This window comes from Ornithodoros turicata, chromosome 10 (assembly GCF_037126465.1).
Source record: "Ornithodoros turicata isolate Travis chromosome 10, ASM3712646v1, whole genome shotgun sequence".
Lineage (NCBI taxonomy): Eukaryota > Metazoa > Arthropoda > Arachnida > Ixodida > Argasidae > Ornithodoros > Ornithodoros turicata.
The window spans coordinates 11574137-11593362 of record NC_088210.1 but is presented as its reverse complement, the minus strand read 5'-3'; the positions used below and the strand labels follow the sequence as shown (position 1 = coordinate 11593362).

Sequence of the window (19226 nt, the reverse complement as noted above, 5' to 3'; positions counted from 1 at the left end):
CGTGCCTGCGTGTTTCTCAGGCCTCTCTCATTTCGTTGCGACGTCATCCACGCGCATGGCGGAGCTGCACTACGGAATATATCCCGTCCTGGCGTGCAATAAACGTATCGGTGCTTATACACGTAACTACACCCGTATGTTAACTTGAAGCTTGCTGGACGAAATGCTTCTGCTTGCAGACTTGCCGTGGAAGAAACGTGTACATATATGCTGTACATACTGCTGCTACACATTGTTTATGTGCCACACACTCGCTTCTTGCACTTGTTTTTTTTTTCGTGTTCGCACCGCGATGCAACTGACGTACATATGCGGAAAGATACAGAGGGGACAGCAGGAAGGAGTGGGGAACAGAGGACTGCTTCAGGGGGAACTGTGTGGGGAAAGTCAACTGGGAACCGAAGGAAAGCATCACGCAGCGCAGCCCGTGGAGGGATTCGAACCCACTTTCTCCCGGTCTGCATTACGATCTTGGCTATCACTAACAAGAGGACGCTGTCACCCACTAGACCACGCCGCACCTCACCTCACCTTACCTTCTGCACCTCATGCGTCTTTTCGAGGGCACAGAGCATCGAGCATCATGCGTGATGAAGTTGCGCCAAGTGCAAGTCCAAGTCCAAGTCCTTGAGCGTGAAATGCTTACAGGCAACTCGAGGACATTCCTGCTCACACTTATCCTTGAATGTCCTTGTTCTTATCAGGAATGTCCTTGAGCGTGAAATGCTTCCAGGCAACAGACGCGGAGCAGACGCGTATTGTAGGCATAGTACATCTTTCATGACGCCAGCTAATGCTCGTGGCGCTACGACAGGGGACAAGTGGGAAGCTATATGTGGTTCCCTTCTGATCCACAGTGACGCTGCAATATTCGTTCGGTCTGAACACACCCTAAACGAGCCCACAAATATTCATTCAGTGGCAGGTTTACTAGGTACATCCATCTAGGGGGGAGTCTATTTATTTTGATAGGAAAAGTCAGCCAGAAAGAACAGCTTGCTATTCCTTGCTATAGATATATATCACGTCTAACATCGCGTGCGTCAAATCAGGGGTTCCACGAGGCAGCCTAATATATACCGTCCTTTGGTTTGGATATTATTAAATACGCGGAAGATACAACATTACTTTTTTTTTTCTGGACAATCAATAACAGAAATCGAAGTTTTAGCAAATAACGCGTTGCAGAATTTGAAAACGTGGTCGGACTGTAAATCATTACGCATCAATACAACCAAACCAAAAACAATGCTTTTTCGCCCGAAAGTTGATAGTGATAATGTTCCACTCTACTATGATAGAAAAAAGCTCGAGACAGTATCTTCCTTTAAAACTTTAGGGGTGATATTTTCAGGCAGTTTAACTTGGAACATGCACGTAAGATAAAGAAAGCTGGCGTAAATGGAATATTAAGCAGATATTGTTATTTTTTTACAAGAAAACGTAAGATTCCTTATTATTATTATTTTATTTCGAGATATAACTATTGCTTCCTCATTTGGGGTGCACGTACTACAGGAATTTTAAATGAAACCCAAGCCGTACGAAAGAGAGCCTTGGGAGTGGTTGCTTGTGTCGGTTCTTTATGTAATGCAGATTTGTTCAAATATTACAGTGTGATTCCTACATCCAACTTCTATAAGTACGGATTAACGATGATGCACTCAGTATGCACTCGTAATAATAACGCATGCTTCTTAAAATTATGTAATTTAAAGAAACGAGTGCCTACTTATTCATTTCGTAATGAGCAGTGGGGTACACCTTCGTGTAGAACGAACTACGGCAAACAATCACTACAACATACGTCCGCTTCAATCTTTAATGAGCATGTTAGACTTACACCGGATCCTTTATAAATGACCCAAAAGAACCTGAGCTTCATTCTACACGTAGACTAATCACTTTATCCTCATTGTGCATTTAGTTTTGTTACTTTGTATGTATTGTTATTTTGTGTTCGGTTACTTTGTCATTTTGTACTGCTGCTGTACAGTGTGCATTGGGAAGGGAGCCTTAGTCAAGCCTCCTCGGCTTTTTGCTTCCCCTTCGAGCCGAAAGGGAAAAGCGAAATATTGAATTGAACTGAATGCTTGTCCTCGAAGAAATCGGCTACACCGCCATTCGTAACCTGCTTCAGCTCGCAACACTGGTGTCACTACCTGGTGTCATTGGTGGTACTTGTTTCGGGGCACACGCAAAAGGTAGGCAGAGTGCGTGTACGGACACATCAGGTAAAATTATTGGCGCCTCTGGCGAGAGATGTAGCTTGCAACAGCAACAACAACAATAAATGACGGAGAAGTGAAGACGACATGGGATGTTTCCACGTGGTAGCCGCAGGACCCTACGCCACTTCACAGAGGTCAATATGAGAGGATGAATTATGGTGAACGCAAAGCGACGACAGGTCGGAGTTCTGTTTAGAGCTCTTCGAGGAGTCCAGTCGCTTGTCGAGGAGTCCAGCGGCTTGCATGAAAGCAAAAAGGGAGCGAAGAGCCCGCCACTGATGCGCAGGGGAGCTCCATGGGTCAAGTACTTTGGACAAGCTGAATGGTCTATGGTCACGGAGCTCAAGTTGGCGTCGAAACACCCGGAGTTCACACGTATACCGGTCACAGTCCTCGATGTTATGGAAGATCGTAGCCGTGGTGTGGCCAACTGGGCACAGCGCCCGGTTACTGTAACCCAGATTAACCCGGAACACAGGGGTAAATGCGACGTTGAGTCGTAGACGCCGCTGAAGTGACGTAAAGCTGCGAGGGAAGCCACCTGGTACCTTAAATGATAATGACGGTCCACTGCATGGAGGAGTGACCATTGAGTCATGTCATGGAGCCATTTCTGGAGGGTCAAGGGTGACACATGCAGCCTGCGCATATGCATGCTCTTCGCATTTTTCTGTATTCTGCATTTCTTTGCATGTGCATTTTCCTTTTCTGTTCCCAGGACTCGTGCGAGTCTGCGAGGCATGATATCTCTTCGCAGCGCCGAGCTGGTGGCCACCGTCGGCACCCTTGCGAACCTCCATTTGGCACCCGTGACGAAAGCGCCCTAGGGGTCTTCACGACGTCGCCACCTGGGCAGTGTTGTTCGTTGACGAGAGCGTTGGCTACTCCTCCCGAACAATTTTCGCGGCGACCTGCGTGGCACGGTTTCTATAAGCCTTTTTCGGGGGCAATGCCTGGTGGATAGACATCTCGTAGAACCTCCGGCCTTCTACTCTCTATGGAGGAACGGGCCCGTTTGTGCCCTTCTCGCAGGGTGCCTGAATTTTGTCAGCGGATGCATCGTGCGGGAGCTCTTCACGCTCAGCGACTTCGAAGAGCCAGCGCCCCCAGGTTCTCCATGTTGGTGCTCTGGCCCTCCCTCAGGCAGAGCCGTTATATTAAAAGGGTGTCTGGCCATTGGGAGGAGTCACAAAAAGAGGCTCGACCTGTCAATCACGGTTTCGCTCCACCGATTGGTTTGCTTTTTATCGAGGGTGTCGCCATGACACCTCACTGCCACCCAAAATGGCGACGAAAACAAACACAGTGAAGCGGGGATTTCGTGACACAAAATTTTCACAGACTACTCTGATTTTACGCTGCAAATGTACAGCTTCATATACGTTTCTCCGAAATCAGTTTCAACTTATGATCAGTCATCGATATTTAACCGAAAATAATACGTTTTGTCGCCACTGTTAGGCCTAGTGAACACGGCGATCGCGGTGATCACAACGAAATCATAACAAAAAACGGCACTGTGCTGTACAATCTTAGAGTTAATTGCGGGATTTCATGGACGTAATCATTCTTGCCTTTTATATTCCAACTATATTCATGTAGATTTGTTTTAAAACCGTACCAACGACAGTATGTGTCCCAGCAGGTGGTTCTGCCGGCAGCGGTATACAACGACGGAAGCAGACGACAATTCCCGACGTGCCCCACTCACCCTAGGTGGCGTTCGTCAAATTTGCACAAAAAATCCACTAGTTTTGTAGATTGCGAGAGGTATCCATTTCAATCCAATCCAATCCACTTGCCACCCAAAATGCCCATGTTGGATAGAGGGACAAATAGTGAGGACAGGTGGATTGATGGGGCCCCATATTTCAAGACTCCATTGGTCAGAAAGCTGAAAAAGGGGGTGGAGCTTCAGGTATAGGCATGACCCATTAATGGCCAGACTCCCTTTTAATATACGCCTCTGCCGCCGACTCGTGGCTCTTTCCCCTCCCTGGGAGAGAGAAACGAAGCTGCGCGGTGTGCGCTTGGGAGATTAATGTGTTCTTGGCTGCTTGTATACTGGAACCTTACTCAACACATGTAGGCAATAAACGTAGGTTGGTTCTTTGAATTAGCTGCCTTCGTGTTCTCCGGCTCTTTCTTGCATTTCCGTCAGGCAGATTTCTCCCTTATATTTCCGTCGGTAAGAAATTGGCTATCTTCCTTATTATATTTCTGTTTTTCTTTTCATCATCTTTATTAACACTTAACTCATTTTACGGTGGCATTACAGCCATACCTTATCTAGCGTCGAGCCCTTCGAGCTGCTAGTTTTTCTGTTACACTACTTCTCCCTCTTTTACCACCTGTGAGCTACATCGCTGGTTTGAGCCTCGTTCGTTTCTGTCTATCCTTCGTCCCTAGACTCAGGGAATGTTACCGACAAATAGCCTGGCTGTCGGGAGCAGACGACGCAGAAGGAGAGAGGCAGGCAGACGTTCCTGAAGGTTCCACGTATACCTCTCCATCAAACTGTTAGAGAATTTTCCATATTTTCAAAGAACGCGCAATTTTTTTTTCTGTAATCTTTCTGAAATGCCCCACGTAATGCTTTACTGTCACGTGGTACCTGTCCGCCAACCAGGAGCGGCCGCCTCCAGCTTTTCTCTGCGGACGTCTTAGTGCGTTCCGATAAGTTGGAGCGGGAAAAATACGCCCGTATTGAAAATTCATTCGCATGAAAATCACGCAGAACTCGGAAGTGATGCTTTGTATATGTCATCTCAAAGACGAATTCCACATGGCGGCCCATTGTACTGTGCGGTCCCTTTCAGTAACTGCTGTCAATGTTAAATGATGCTAAGTAAAATGCCAAGCTGACAGTTCGTTGTAACCGAAACAATACTTCATTCTTCAATGAGGGATGCATTGTTCCGTTGCTGGTAAATATCAGACAGGCGGCAGATGATTCATATTATGTTCGCACGTCTCGACAAAAATCACGCCTATACGCTTTCCACTTCCGTTTTGGACATCTGTCTTGACGCATTCTCAATAGAATCGGCGCTACTGCTGCGATAACAATATATTACGGCGAACGGGTTCTCCAACAACACGGAATATTCTCTGGATGTACAAATTCGTTAAGGCCTAAACGCATGGAGCGTTTTTCCGACGTTTTCGGGACGCGCGCGCGCGCGCTCGGCGTGCGCGTGATTTCCTAGAAACCAGTTTTTTTAACGCGCGCGGACGCGTCGCTGGAGTTTTTTCACCGCGTGCGCCAGGCCGTGGCGTGCGCGCGACATTTTGACGCTGAGAAAACGTCCAATGTGTTTCGCCGTTTAGGACATTATTCGTTCATCCAGAGGATGTTCGGTGTTGTTAGGGATTATTGCCTACCTACATACCAAGTAACACACTGGAAATTGTAGCCCTTGTAATTACAACATTTTCTTAAATGCAACGAATGTGACCATGCGGGCTCGCTCACCATGTCGCTGGGCAGCAGTCTCCTCGGTCTCGGGTGCCTTGGGCTTGTTATTTTCGTCGTCCGAACTGCTCAGGTACTCTGTTCCGTCGACAGTCGTCGTGCTTGAATCGTCCTCGGATGGCACATCAGACCCGCTGCCCTTTTCCTTCGGTTGACTGTTCGTCATGCACCTGAAAGAGGGACAACTTTCTTGTAAGCCTGAACACTTATAAAGGAGGTAAGAATTCCTATCTTCGGGTATTTAGTTACGGGTGTAATAGGTGGAATATTCTTCAGTACTAATAGGTCTCGTCGTATGAGCATGGGGTCCACTCAGCAATATGGACCCCTGGACCCTGCCCCTGAGTCCTGCGCGTATTTTTCCCCACGCGGCGCGTGTGCGGAGGGTTGTCCGCGCGCTTATCGGCGGGGGAGGGCTGCGCGTGCGCTTATCGTAGCGTATTTTTCAGCCTGGGCTGACTTCTTTCGCCAGTTTTCCACCTGGGCCGACTTCCATCACAATTTTTTTCCGCTACAACAGGTGTGTGGTGGGCGGTTTACATGCAAAGGATAGCCATACACAAAAGTAAAAGTGAAAATATATTTATTAAAGTCATTAGTGTCAGGAATTATGTTATGAGTCTGCGTGAACGGGAAAAACTTAACGAAAAATCTGATGCAATAGCATTGAAGGGGTAGCACATTTAATCAAACAAGATATTCTTAATCAATACGGTTACAATGAAAACTACAAATTTTATTATAAAAAGTCTTATGAGAAGAAAAATTATTATGTGACGGGGGAACCATCGTTGCATCACAGGAATGTGATGATTTGAATATATGATGATGATTTGAATTACAGCTTTAATTTTTAATTTAATCAAAGAAAATATTCTTAATCAATATGATTACAAACAAAATTGCAAGTTGTATCATAAAAAGTCTAATATTTCTACACGTGAGAACCATCATTGGAATAGCGTGGATATCCGTCATAACATTTAGAGCGCAATTCCAACATTACATAATTAACCAATTTCTTAACCAATTTCTTCAATTAACCAATTAACCAGCAGACACATGCAGAAAAATAATTGAAAAATAATCTATCAAAACGATAAACATGCGCGGATGAATAGCAGAAAAACACTTTGATGCACATGATGAATTTAATACAGCACAGAGTTAACGCTGAATAGCAGAGAAACACTCTAAACGGCGCATCTGCCAACGTGTAAACAACAGACAAGAAAAAATTATTGAAACAAGATCAACAGCTAATAGAGAGCCAAAATCCAACACGTAAACAAGAGGTACACAAAGGATAAATAGTTGAAGAACAATCTATCAAACCGAGAAACATGCACGCACTTAACACTGAATAGCAGAGAAGCACTCTAAACGGCGCATCTGCCAACGTGTAAACAACAGACACATGCAGGAAGATAATTGAAAAACAATCCATCAAAACGATAAACATGCACGGATGAATAGGAGGGAAAGGAAGTTCTGACAGCTGTATGTAATTAACTGTGAACAGCAGAGGCCCTGGAAGACCACGGGACACGAACACAAGAGAAAATAAAATATATAACACTACAAAGAAGATATTCTTAATCAAAACAACAGAGGAGGAGAATAATCTATCATTTTAAATATCATAAAATCATCCTCGTGACTTAATCTAGTCGAACCCAATACAATTTTCATTCTAAGAGACACTACAAACCTTATTTTGTTTTATCAACTCAGAACATATATTAAAAAATGAACTTCACCGCATGGCACGCTCCTAGCCAACAACCAGCTCTAAAAATATCTGCCCTGATTTCTTGAAGACGGAAGGCGTACACCTGTTTTGTGACAGTTATGAACATTTCGAGCGCAATAGGGAATCTAAGTTGATTATGCCAACAGCGTAGACGTAAGGAAATAACGAGAAACAAAACGATCAAGAGCTAATAGAGAGCCAAACCTGCGCACCGTCCAACACATAGAGAAATAATAGCTAATCAATCTATCAAGAGGAGAAATATTACAATATAGCACAGACTTAACGCTGAAGAATAGGGGAACACTCTAAGCGGCGACATGTAAACAACAACCGAGGAAAATAATCTATCATTGAACCATCATAAAATCGAACAATGTACAATTTTCATTCTAACAAACACTACGAACCTTGATGGAGGTATCCAAGACATAGAAACTATGCACTGTTTTCATCTCGATTTTCACTCTTTTCCTCACAGCCGGGAGACTGTATGCTTTATCCCATGCTTTATCACTCAAAGGGTTGGGGGCTATATTCCTTCGTCCAGCATACAGGACGTTCTAGAGGTCAGATAAGATACTTCAAAGGCGATATATTTTATTGTGCAGCGCAAATATAGATGTCGATATTACTCGTTGGGATCGCTATCTTTTCGCATCCTTTCCTTGAAACGGAAATCTTTCGTCAAAGCGTTTGACAAATCGACTAAGTTGGTACAGATCTGATATTGTTATTGAACATGTAAAGAAAGTCCAAATTATTATTAAATGGTAGCAACAACACTAAATCAAAAACGAGAAAAAAATTTAATTACATCAATTTTTGTAATATCTTGCAACAGAAAGTTCTAATGAACTATACAGAAAAATCAAATGTGTAACACAACTCAGAAATATGAGGCATTCCCAACTCAGAGATTATTTTTACTTATTTCAATCGAGTGAACAATTGAAACAAATACGACACAATTAATACATCATGCATACATAATGTCCAATTCATAGAATATCAGTCGAACGTGAAACAAAACAATAATTAATTCAGGCAAATCATTTCTAAGCAATCAGCGTGAATACGCCGTAGAATCTGTACAGAAACTTGTCATTTTCGATGAATAAACATGATCAACTATAGTGGATTCAAGCGATAAAGTGTGATGAAACCCGACGACCCCCAACACCAACAGCAAGTTAGGGAAGGACGGGCTCTAGTATGGCCTTGTACATAGAATCATTGAAAGCGCACATTTTTTCTTACTCATCACATCGTTTTGTAAATAAATTTCCATAATTCTCATGGCATGTGAATATTAATAACATTCTAAAAAAATTTAATCAATAAAATGATCATAGATATGCTTTCAATTAAGTGTAGACGAAAACTTGAACACAGAAGAGACAATTGTTCTACATTGAAAAGATGGACAGATTTTGTACTCGCTACCATAAGTCATGGGAGGACATGATAAAACACTGCTTCGAAAAGGAAGAGCCGCGAAACGATTCCATTATCGCTGCATTTCAATACGTCCTAGACATGGTCGTATTCGGAGATATGGTACAAACTACGGAACTGAACATGCAAGAATTTATATGCCGAATCTACAATACTTATAAAAATATCTGCACATCAACGTTGGAAGGGCCACTGGAATTGATGGCGGAGTTTTTGAGATTTGCTAACGAAGAATTGAAATACACTAGACCAGATGTAATTGTAATCATTGCAATGGGCATTGCGTTCATCAAGAAAGCAGTCAGATCAAATTATCGTATACAAGCGGTCTATATCGCACGGTTATTTGTTGAAATTACACAGATCAGAGATGGAAAGTACATAAAACCTTATCACGTGATATGTTCCACTACCACGGCAACGCAATTATTTTATTCTACTAGTCAGTGATGTCGAATGAACAGAAGTTCAGTATTGTTGTGCAAGGTCTGATGTATCATCACTTATTGAAACTCAACAATCATATCAATTGCGGTAGACCACCGGACGATTATCATCTAATACTCTCTTGTACGCCATTCAAGAATCTTCATACAAAGAAAGGAAACATCAATAAGAGACTGTGCAAGTTCATCGCGACAAAGTGCAAGTTGTTGAAACAATACAAACACGGGGACAACATATCACCTGCGTCACCTCTTGGCTTCCGGCCACAGCGTACGGCTCCAGTTGGTACCCAGTCACGTCGGGTTGCCCGGAAATACCCGTGCCGACATTGCTGCGAAACGTGCCCATACCACGGCTGCCTTGAGTCTCAGCATCCCGCCTTCAATGTCTGCCTGCCTGCTCCAAATACGTCGCTTGCGCTCTCGCTGTGTCCAAGATTTCACAGAACGTGCCATCTCGCCCAATACATTTCACAGTTTACACATTTTACAGTTACAAAAATTGATGTAATTAAATTTGTTTCTCGTTTTTGATTGAGTATTGTTGCTACTATTTAATAATAATTTGGACTTTCTCTACATGTTCAATAACAATATCAGATCTGTACAAACTTAGTCGATTTGTCAAACACTTTGACGAAAGATTTCCGTTTCAAGGAAAGGATGCGAAAAGATAGCGATCCCAACGAGTAATATCGACATCTATTTGCGCTGCACAATAAAATATATCGCCTTTGAAGGTTCAATGATAGATAATTTTCCTCTGTTGTTGTTTACATGTCGCCGCTTAGAGTGTTCCCCTATTCTTCAGCGTTAAGTCTGTGCTATATTGTAATATTTCTCCTCTTGATGATGATGATGATTGAAAGAAAAAATTGTCCTTTTGATAGATTGATTAGCTATTATTTCTCTGTGTGTTGGACTGTGCGCAGGTTTGGCTCTCTATTAGCTGTTGATCGTTTTGTTTCTCGTTATTTCCTTACGTGTATGCTGTTCACTTAATAAGAAATTGTTTAATTGTGTAATGTTGGAATAATCAACTTAGATTCCCTATTGCGCTCGAAATGTTCATAACTGTCACAAAACAGGTGTACGCCTTCCGTCTTCAACAAATCAGGGCAGGTATTATTAGAGCTGGTTGTTGGCTAGGAGCGTGCTATGCGGTGAAGTTCATTTTTTAAATATATTTTCTGTGTTGATAAAACAAAATAAAGTTTGTAGTGTCTCTTAGAATGAAAATTGTATCGGGTTCGACTAGATTAAGTCACGAGGATGATTTTATGATATTTAAAATGATAGATTATTCTCCTCCTCTGTTGTTTTGATTAAGAATATCTTCTTTGTAGTGTTATATATTTTATTTTCTCTTGTGTTCGTGTCCCGTGGTCTTCCAGGGTCTCTGCTGTTCAGAGTTAATTACATACAGTTATCAGAACTTCATTTCTCTGTTATTCATCTGTGCATGTTTATCGTTTTGATAGATTGTTTTTCAATTATTTTCCTGCATGTGTCTGTTGTTTACACGTTGGCAGATGCGCCGTTTAGAGTGTTTCTCTGCTATTCAGTGTTAAGTGCGTGCATGTTTCTCGTTTTGATAGATTGTTCTTCAACTATTTATCCTTTGTGTACCTCTTGTTTACGTGTTGGATTTTGGCTCTCTATTAGCTGTTAATCTTGTTTCAATAATATTTTCTTGTCTGTTGTTTACACGTTGGCAGATGCGCCGTTCAGAGTGTTTCTCTGCTATTCAGCGTTAGCTCTGTACTGTATTAAATTCGTCATGTGCATCAAAGTGTTTTTCTGCTATTCATCCGTGCATGTTTATCGTTTTGCTAGATTATTTTTCAATTACTTTCCTGCATGTGTCTGTTGTTTACACGTTGGCAGATGCGCCGTCTAGAGTGTTTCTCTGCTATTCAGTGTTAAGTGCGTGCATGTTTCTCGTTTTGATAGATTGTTCTTCAACTATTTATCCTTTGTGTACCTCTTGTTTACGTGTTGGATTTTGGCTCTCTATTAGCTGTTAATCTTGTTTCAATAATATTTTCTTGTCTGTTGTTTACACGTTGGCAGATGCGCCGTTCAGAGTGTTTCTCTGCTATTCAGCGTTAGCTCTGTACTGTATTAAATTCGTCATGTGCATCAAAGTGTTTTTCTGCTATTCATCCGTGCATGTTTATCGTTTTGCTAGATTATTTTTCAATTACTTTCCTGCATGTGTCTGTTGTTTACACGTTGGCAGATGCGCCGTCTAGAGTGTTTCTCTGCTATTCAGTGTTAAGTGCGTGCATGTTTCTCGTTTTGATAGATTGTTCTTCAACTATTTATCCTTTGTGTACCTCTTGTTTACGTGTTGGATTTTGGCTCTCTATTAGCTGTTAATCTTGTTTCAATAATATTTTCTTGTCTGTTGTTTACACGTTGGCAGATGCGCCGTTCAGAGTGTTTCTCTGCTATTCAGCGTTAGCTCTGTACTGTATTAAATTCGTCATGTGCATCAAAGTGTTTTTCTGCTATTCATCCGTGCATGTTTATCGTTTTGCTAGATTATTTTTCAATTACTTTCCTGCATGTGTCTGTTGTTTACACGTTGGCAGATGCGCCGTCTAGAGTGTTTCTCTGCTATTCAGTGTTAAGTGCGTGCATGTTTCTCGTTTTGATAGATTGTTCTTCAACTATTTATCCTTTGTGTACCTCTTGTTTACGTGTTGGATTTTGGCTCTCTATTAGCTGTTAATCTTGTTTCAATAATATTTTCTTGTCTGTTGTTTACACGTTGGCAGATGCGCCGTTCAGAGTGTTTCTCTGCTATTCAGCGTTAGCTCTGTACTGTATTAAATTCGTCATGTGCATCAAAGTGTTTTTCTGCTATTCATCCGTGCATGTTTATCGTTTTGCTAGATTATTTTTCAATTACTTTCCTGCATGTGTCTGTTGTTTACACGTTGGCAGATGCGCCGTCTAGAGTGTTTCTCTGCTATTCAGTGTTAAGTGCGTGCATGTTTCTCGTTTTGATAGATTGTTCTTCAACTATTTATCCTTTGTGTACCTCTTGTTTACGTGTTGCATTTTGGCTCTCTATTAGCTGTTAATCTTGTTTCAATAATATTTTCTTGTCTGTTGTTTACACGTTGGCAGATGCGCCGTTCAGAGTGTTTCTCTGCTATTCAGCGTTAGCTCTGTACTGTATTAAATTCGTCATGTGCATCAAAGTGTTTTTCTGCTATTCATCCGTGCATGTTTATCGTTTTGCTAGATTATTTTTCAATTACTTTCCTGCATGTGTCTGTTGCTTACACGTTGGCAGATGCGCCGTTTAGAGTGTTTCTCTGCTATTCAGTGTTAAGTGCGTGCATGTTTCTCGTTTTGATAGATTGTTCTTCAACTATTTATCCTTTGTGTACCTCTTGTTTACGTGATGGGTTTTGGTTCTCTATTAGCTGTTGATCGTTTTGTTTCTCGTTATTTCCTTACGTCTATGCTGTTCACTTAATAAGAAATTGGTTAATTGTGTAATGTTGGAATTGCGCTCTAAATGTTATGACAGATATTCACGCTATTACAATGATGGTTCTCACGTGTAGGAATATTAGACTTTTTTATGATACAACTTGCAATTTTGTTTGTAATCATATTGATTAAGAATATCTTCTTTGATTAAATGTGGTGACCGTTTCTCGTTTTGATATGGTATTGTGTAGCTATTATTTCCCTACATGTTAGATGATATGTCGGTTAGGTTCTATATTATTGCTATGTGTTGATTCGAATTATTTCCTTATGTCTGCGCTATTCACTTCATAGGAAACTGATTAATTAAATTTGTGTCATATTAGAATATTAAACTTAGCTTCCATATTGTGTTCGAAATTACTTATATCTATCAGAACTTGTAATTAAAGCTGTAATTCAAACTCCTGTGATGCAACGATGGTTTTCCCGTCACATAATTTTTCTTCTCATAAGACTTTTTATAATAAAATTCGTAGTTTTCATTGTAACCGTACAGATTAAGAATATCTTCTTTGATTAAATGTGCTACGCATTCAATGCTATTGCATCAGATTTTTGGTTAAGTTTTTCCCGTTCACGCAGAGTCATAACATAATTCCTGACACTAATTACTTTAATAAATATATTTTCACTTGTACTTTTGTGTATGGCTATCCTTTGCACGTAAACCGCCCACCACACACCTGTTGTAGCGGAAAAAAATTGTGATGGAAGTCGGCTCAGGTGGAAAACTGGCGAAAGAAGTCAGCCCAGGCTGAAAAATACGCTACGATAAGCGCACGCGCAGCCCTCCCCCGCCTACAAGCGCGCGGACAACCCTCCGCACACGCGCCGCGCGTGGAAAAATACGCGCAGGGCTCAGGGGCAGGGTCCAGGTATCCTTTTGACCAGCTCCGGTGGCGCAGCGGTAACGCGTGCGCTTGGAGACTGGTAGGTCCGCGGTTCGAATCCGCGGGCCGGCTGTGCCGTCTGGGGTTTTTCCTGGGTTTCCCTCAGATGTGTAATAGGCGTATGCCAGCACAGTTCCCCTGAAGTCGGCCCATGGACGAAGCTATCCTCCCCCCGAGCGGATTCCGCTCGGTCTTCCACTTCACCCTTTCCTCTCCTCCTCTCCACCACCTTTCCCTTCCCGAGAAACATGCCGCCTAACCAGGCAGGCAGACCTCTCGTGTTCCTCCTAACGACACTCCTCCTCCTCCTCCTCCTCCTCCTCAGGGTCCAGGGGTCCATATTGCTGAGTGGACCCCATGCTCATACGACCAGACCTATTACTACTTTCTTCTTCTACGCTTCGTAATTCTATTTATAATTTATTGTTCAATACTTCTCATTCGTAACGTGTGCAGCGTTAATACAAAAACGTACTTTTTTTTTTCGGGTACGGGCGAGCAGACGTACCAACAAATTAAAATCGCCGTTGGGAGCTCGGCGGGCAAGCCTGGTAGAGTTCACGGCTCCTTGACCACCTAATAGAGTTTATTCACTGACGTCATCCCACCAGAGGGCTCTAGCTTCGAAAAAGCGAAATCGCCGCCATGACGTAGGTCCACATAAGTTTGGTTCCGTTTTTTTTCTTTCGCTGCCATATGCTGTTTAGAGGTTTGTCAACGTTGAAAACATGGACAGTACTTGAATATGGTACAAATAATATTCACACGAGGGCAATAACTTTGAGACACCAAATGTACGGCGAATGCGATTTGCGCAAAGCTGGACAGTCAAAACCGTAGGGACCTACAATATGGCGGCAAATCTGCTAGCGACAGTGGCGCTCTCCTGCGGATGACGTCAGGTGAATAAACCCTGTATGCCCTCAGGTAGGTCGTCGCAAGAGGGTCACGCTCGTACTTTCTCTGCTGATGGCCATTCTTCATGATACCCTGCGCCTGCTACGATACTCAACGTCGCTGTTCCTCAGGGATCTATTTTAGGGCCTCTCTTTTTCTTAACATACATAAATGACCTTCCTAATCATATCGCACATTCCGATGTGTTCTTGTACGCTGATGACACTATCCTGCTTATCACAGGCCAGAATACGGAAGAACTGATGGGTATAGACTACAGGTTGATTTAGATAGTTTGGAGCAATCATTTGAAGTTAAACTCTGATAAAACTGTTTGTATGCTATTTCATTCCCCGCAGCGTCGCGTAACTCTCCCGTCCCGACTACCTATCACCAGTACGCCACATAGTTTCAGTAATATGAAGCAAAATTTCTTGGGTGTGGTGCTCGATAAGCACCTCCGCTTTCAGTCACATATTATGCATATCTCTTAACAAAATTTCTTATGGCATTAGTGCACCTGTCAGGACACGACCATGCTTTCCTCGTTCAGAGCTCCTAAGCTTATATTTTTCTTTTGTCCATTCCCATATCGCTCACTGTGCCCCATGCAGTCTGGGGTCTTACTTATAATTCTCACTTACGGGCACTGCAGAGGTTGCAGAATCGTGCTATAAAAATTATATTTAGTTTTCCATGTCAGTTCCTCGTTTCTCCTGTGATGAGTAATTAAAGAATATTAAAGGTACTGTAAAGCAGTAAACAAGCATGATATGCAGGTGATGTGACTAGAGACTTGGTTGCTTCTAAATACCATATGCGGAACCATACGACCGACAACGCGCTAGAAATATTTTTAATTTGCCACGAAAAATGCGGCGTAGTGGAGCGGTGCGACGCCTGGTGTCAAACAACCCCCTGTACAGCGGGCAACACTGAAAATTGGTATTACACACTATTACGTCGGAACTTCGTTATTTTAGTAACCATATTATTAGTTTCCCTGATTACCTATGCATTCTGAAACCCCTGAAACCCCCCAGTGTTTTTGCGAAGTAACCCAGCGCTGACCGCTGTGCGATGGAGGCTCTCCCTACTTCTCTGCTCCGCCTGCGCGCTCCTTCTGTTCGCGGGGGTTCGCGGACTCTTTCGAACGAACAAACTCTCTCCGTGAACCTCTGTGAACAAACAAGTCCCGACGCTGCGTCTGGCTTCTTGAACGTCTGACACATTTTTTTTCAACGCCTCAGCATTTCATTTCAGTTCGCTTATCCGTTTATCCTCAGACAGGGATCGTTGTGCGGATTGCAGGGGCGGATTTTATGGTGGATTTTGGTGGATTGGTTATGTCGGGCCCAGTGTTATACGCATGCAATGTGGTATCCGCCATATATGGCAGGAGTACGGATTCATTTCGAATACCTAGTACAGTGTTGCCCGTAATATTTAATTGTAATTTTCTAATTAATTACACCGTCGATTGGAATGAAACTTGCGCAGTTTTTGTCCTGGTGGCTTGGACTATCGAATAGCCACACTAAATGACATTTGATCGGTGCTGCTTTACAGTACCAACAAGTAAGTATTCAACAAGTAATTTCCCATAACGTCTTACTCATCGGGCGGTCGTATATTACTGGCTGTTTAGAATCAGCAACGCTTAGTTATAACCATCTGAAGGCAAAACGACAAAGCAGGGCTGGAGCGGAGGGTCTGCTCAATCTACCACTAACAAAAACTAATTACGGTAAGCACTCATTTCTTTTCCGCAGTGTATGCGAGTGGAATCGTTTATCACCTGAAATAAGGAGGATTGCTAGCCCCAGAGCGTTTAAACTCGAAACTAAAAACTTCTTGCGATCTTCTTTACCTATGTAAGAGTTGTTATACGGATTGCTGTTTTTGTGTACATTTAACTGCGTTACTGCTGCCGTTAGTGTCTTCTAACCAGTCTTCAGAAGCCTTCTAGAAGTACGATGCCGAATTAATTTATGTTAATGCTTGGTGAACTGTCTTTGATGTATTTGTTATTCACTATGGAGAACCCTTTATCAGGGATTTTGTTTCCTACTGGGTTCTCCACCTGTATGTAAATATGTATGTATTTTCCAATAGAGATAACTAATAAATAAAAATACAAAATACCGTGATATGAAAGATAGGGTATCGACGACAATGTAAAAAAAAAAGAAGAAAGCGGGGGGGGGGGGGCGTTAGACGTCTCTTTCGTTTTTATTTCCACGGTATTGTTTATTCCCTATAGACCTTATCGCATTACTCTCAAACCACTACTCTCCGTGCGCTCCTTAGCCTCGTTCCCAGCGATGACACAACCAGTGATTTCCCCAGAAATTCACTGCTGGGGGGGTGCCGAGCTTTCAAGGGGGGGGGGGAAGCTTGGTGAAGGCTCCACTTAAGGAATTTTTCTTAGACACGGAAAGGATCGTGGCACAATGGTGACACCCCTGCACAGCTTTCCAGTTTTATTTGCACATGTTATTACGTTAGAACACAGTACATTAGAATACATCGGCATTTCCACATTAAGATGCATAATCACACAACCGACAAAGAAAAAAGACTAGCACCTTGTCTCACGAAGCTCAATGAATACCTAGCACACAGATTGGACAAATGCATGGTACGATCATCTGCATGACTGTGGTCCTACAGCCCAAGTTTGACAGTACAGTATGTAATTCGCTGCGCCGGACTCTCTACCAGAACGTGTTGGTGGCCGAGTTGGGTGGGGTCACCTGAGAAATTTCAGGGGGGGTGTTGCAAAAGTGCAGGGGGGGTGTACACCCCCCCTGGGGGTGTAGGGAAATCCCTGGACACAACAGGGGTGGGCAGCCAAAATCGCTCTTCCCATTGGGATGAATACTGGTGGCCAGTGCCGGATTTACAGTGGTGGGGGCCCCGGGGGACTGTGCTGTTGAGGCTCCCTCGCGTATTCTATGTCTATCCAATGTGCTATTCGGGGTCAATATGCGTGGACGGAGGACAGATTTTTACAAAGTTTCCGTTTCAGGGATGCGTTTCAGGCATGCAAAACAGATTTTCCTTGGACAAGACCTTTACTGGTGGGGGCCCCTTTGTGGTGGGGGCCCCCGGGCAAGTGCCCCGTCTGCCCTCCCCTAAATCCGGCACTGCTGGTGGCCGCCGTCTTTAATGAGTATGACTGACGATAACGTAACATCCCATATAACTAGTCATCCGGTAAACGTCAGAGTAGCGTATCAACGTTCGAAAGATCAAGGAAAATCCAATCCAAATCCTTTCCAATAACAGCAGTACACTGTAAAGTGTTGCCACCATGATTCATCCTTGTTATCACGATGATAGCGACGTGCTCCCTGTCTCAACAATCGTTGAATCACGTGTTGTTGGCGAGCACAACAGTAAAATCCAACTCACTTCGCGTGCACATGCAACTGTAATCATACCGAAACTACCGCTGTGTGTCGCTAAGAGCGCAGTCGTCCACCCCTCTGAGGCAGTGAACTGGCCTGATTTCGCAAGCTTCCGCTTGCCGCTACACCGCTCGCGTGTTCCGTAAACTTTTGTCGGGACCTGTCCATGATAGAGTAGGAAGTACACTAATTGAATGATGGCAGTTGAATAAAAGGTACCAGCTGTGGGATTCGAACCTACAGCCTCTGGTCGCCGGTCAGGTATGCTACCAATAGACCTCTACCCGAGAAACGTCATCATGACGTTGGTAGGCAGACTGAAACCGAAACAAATCGGAAGGGAAGGGCTGGGTTCCACGAATGGGCTCTTGTTCGTTGCCTCCTGTTGAAATTAAAGTAGGACCGAAGGTAGTGTCCCTTTGAGGGACCATCGTAATACCTTCAAGATCGTGGCTTTCGGGCGCGACCTTATTGTTGGCCCTTAGCTTCGGGCGTAGTTCCAGTCTACCAAATTGGTGGCGTTGTCGAACACCATGACGTCATTCGTTTACGAACAGGGATAGGTCTATTGCACTATGCTAGCTACTTTTTTTTTTCATGCTTAGCTACCCTCTCATCAAAGAACAAAGCCACGTCAGGAAACACGGGGACATGCATTCACCTTGAACACATTCTCTCTCACATAGTTGCCAGCCACTCCCACACTCACACAGACGAACACACTCGTGGCGGGCGGCATCTTTCTCATGTAACGTTGTAATGGATGAAGCAATACAATATAGAAGGAAATACACTACGCTTTCAGCAACAAAAGCAACAGCGACAAAACAAGACCATCACCGGCGAAGGAGCGAGCTGTCCCTTTAAAAACACGGGAGAGAAAGAATAGGTGACAGCGTTGGCCCCTCCACTCTAAGAAAAAAGGGTGTGAAAATGTGGTAACTTCTATAGTTACCACCTAGGTCAACATAGCGTCTGATAAAGGTGTAAAAGGGCGGTAAAAGCAATTATTATACATCGAAATTACTACAAAAAGGCGTACGCCCTCCTTCGCTCACCGAATCAGAAGCGGTAACCCTACCATTCGTAGGTAGCAGGTACAAATTTGCAACCTTTTAGGCACAACATATGCGACAACTATTATGGAATA

General features: G+C 43.2%; 1 protein-coding gene across 6 annotated transcripts in view; it reads right to left on the bottom strand.

Annotated features, from left to right (window-relative positions):
- LOC135370325 (uncharacterized) overlaps positions 1-19226 on the bottom strand; it is a 161614-nt gene that overhangs the window by 24425 nt on the left and 117963 nt on the right. For all 6 annotated transcript variants that reach the window (XM_064604045.1, XM_064604044.1, XM_064604043.1 and 3 more), the window contains one exon: positions 5707-5876. In XM_064604045.1, the coding sequence (XP_064460115.1) occupies positions 5707-5876 (170 nt within the window). The remainder of the gene's footprint in view (positions 1-5706; positions 5877-19226) is intronic.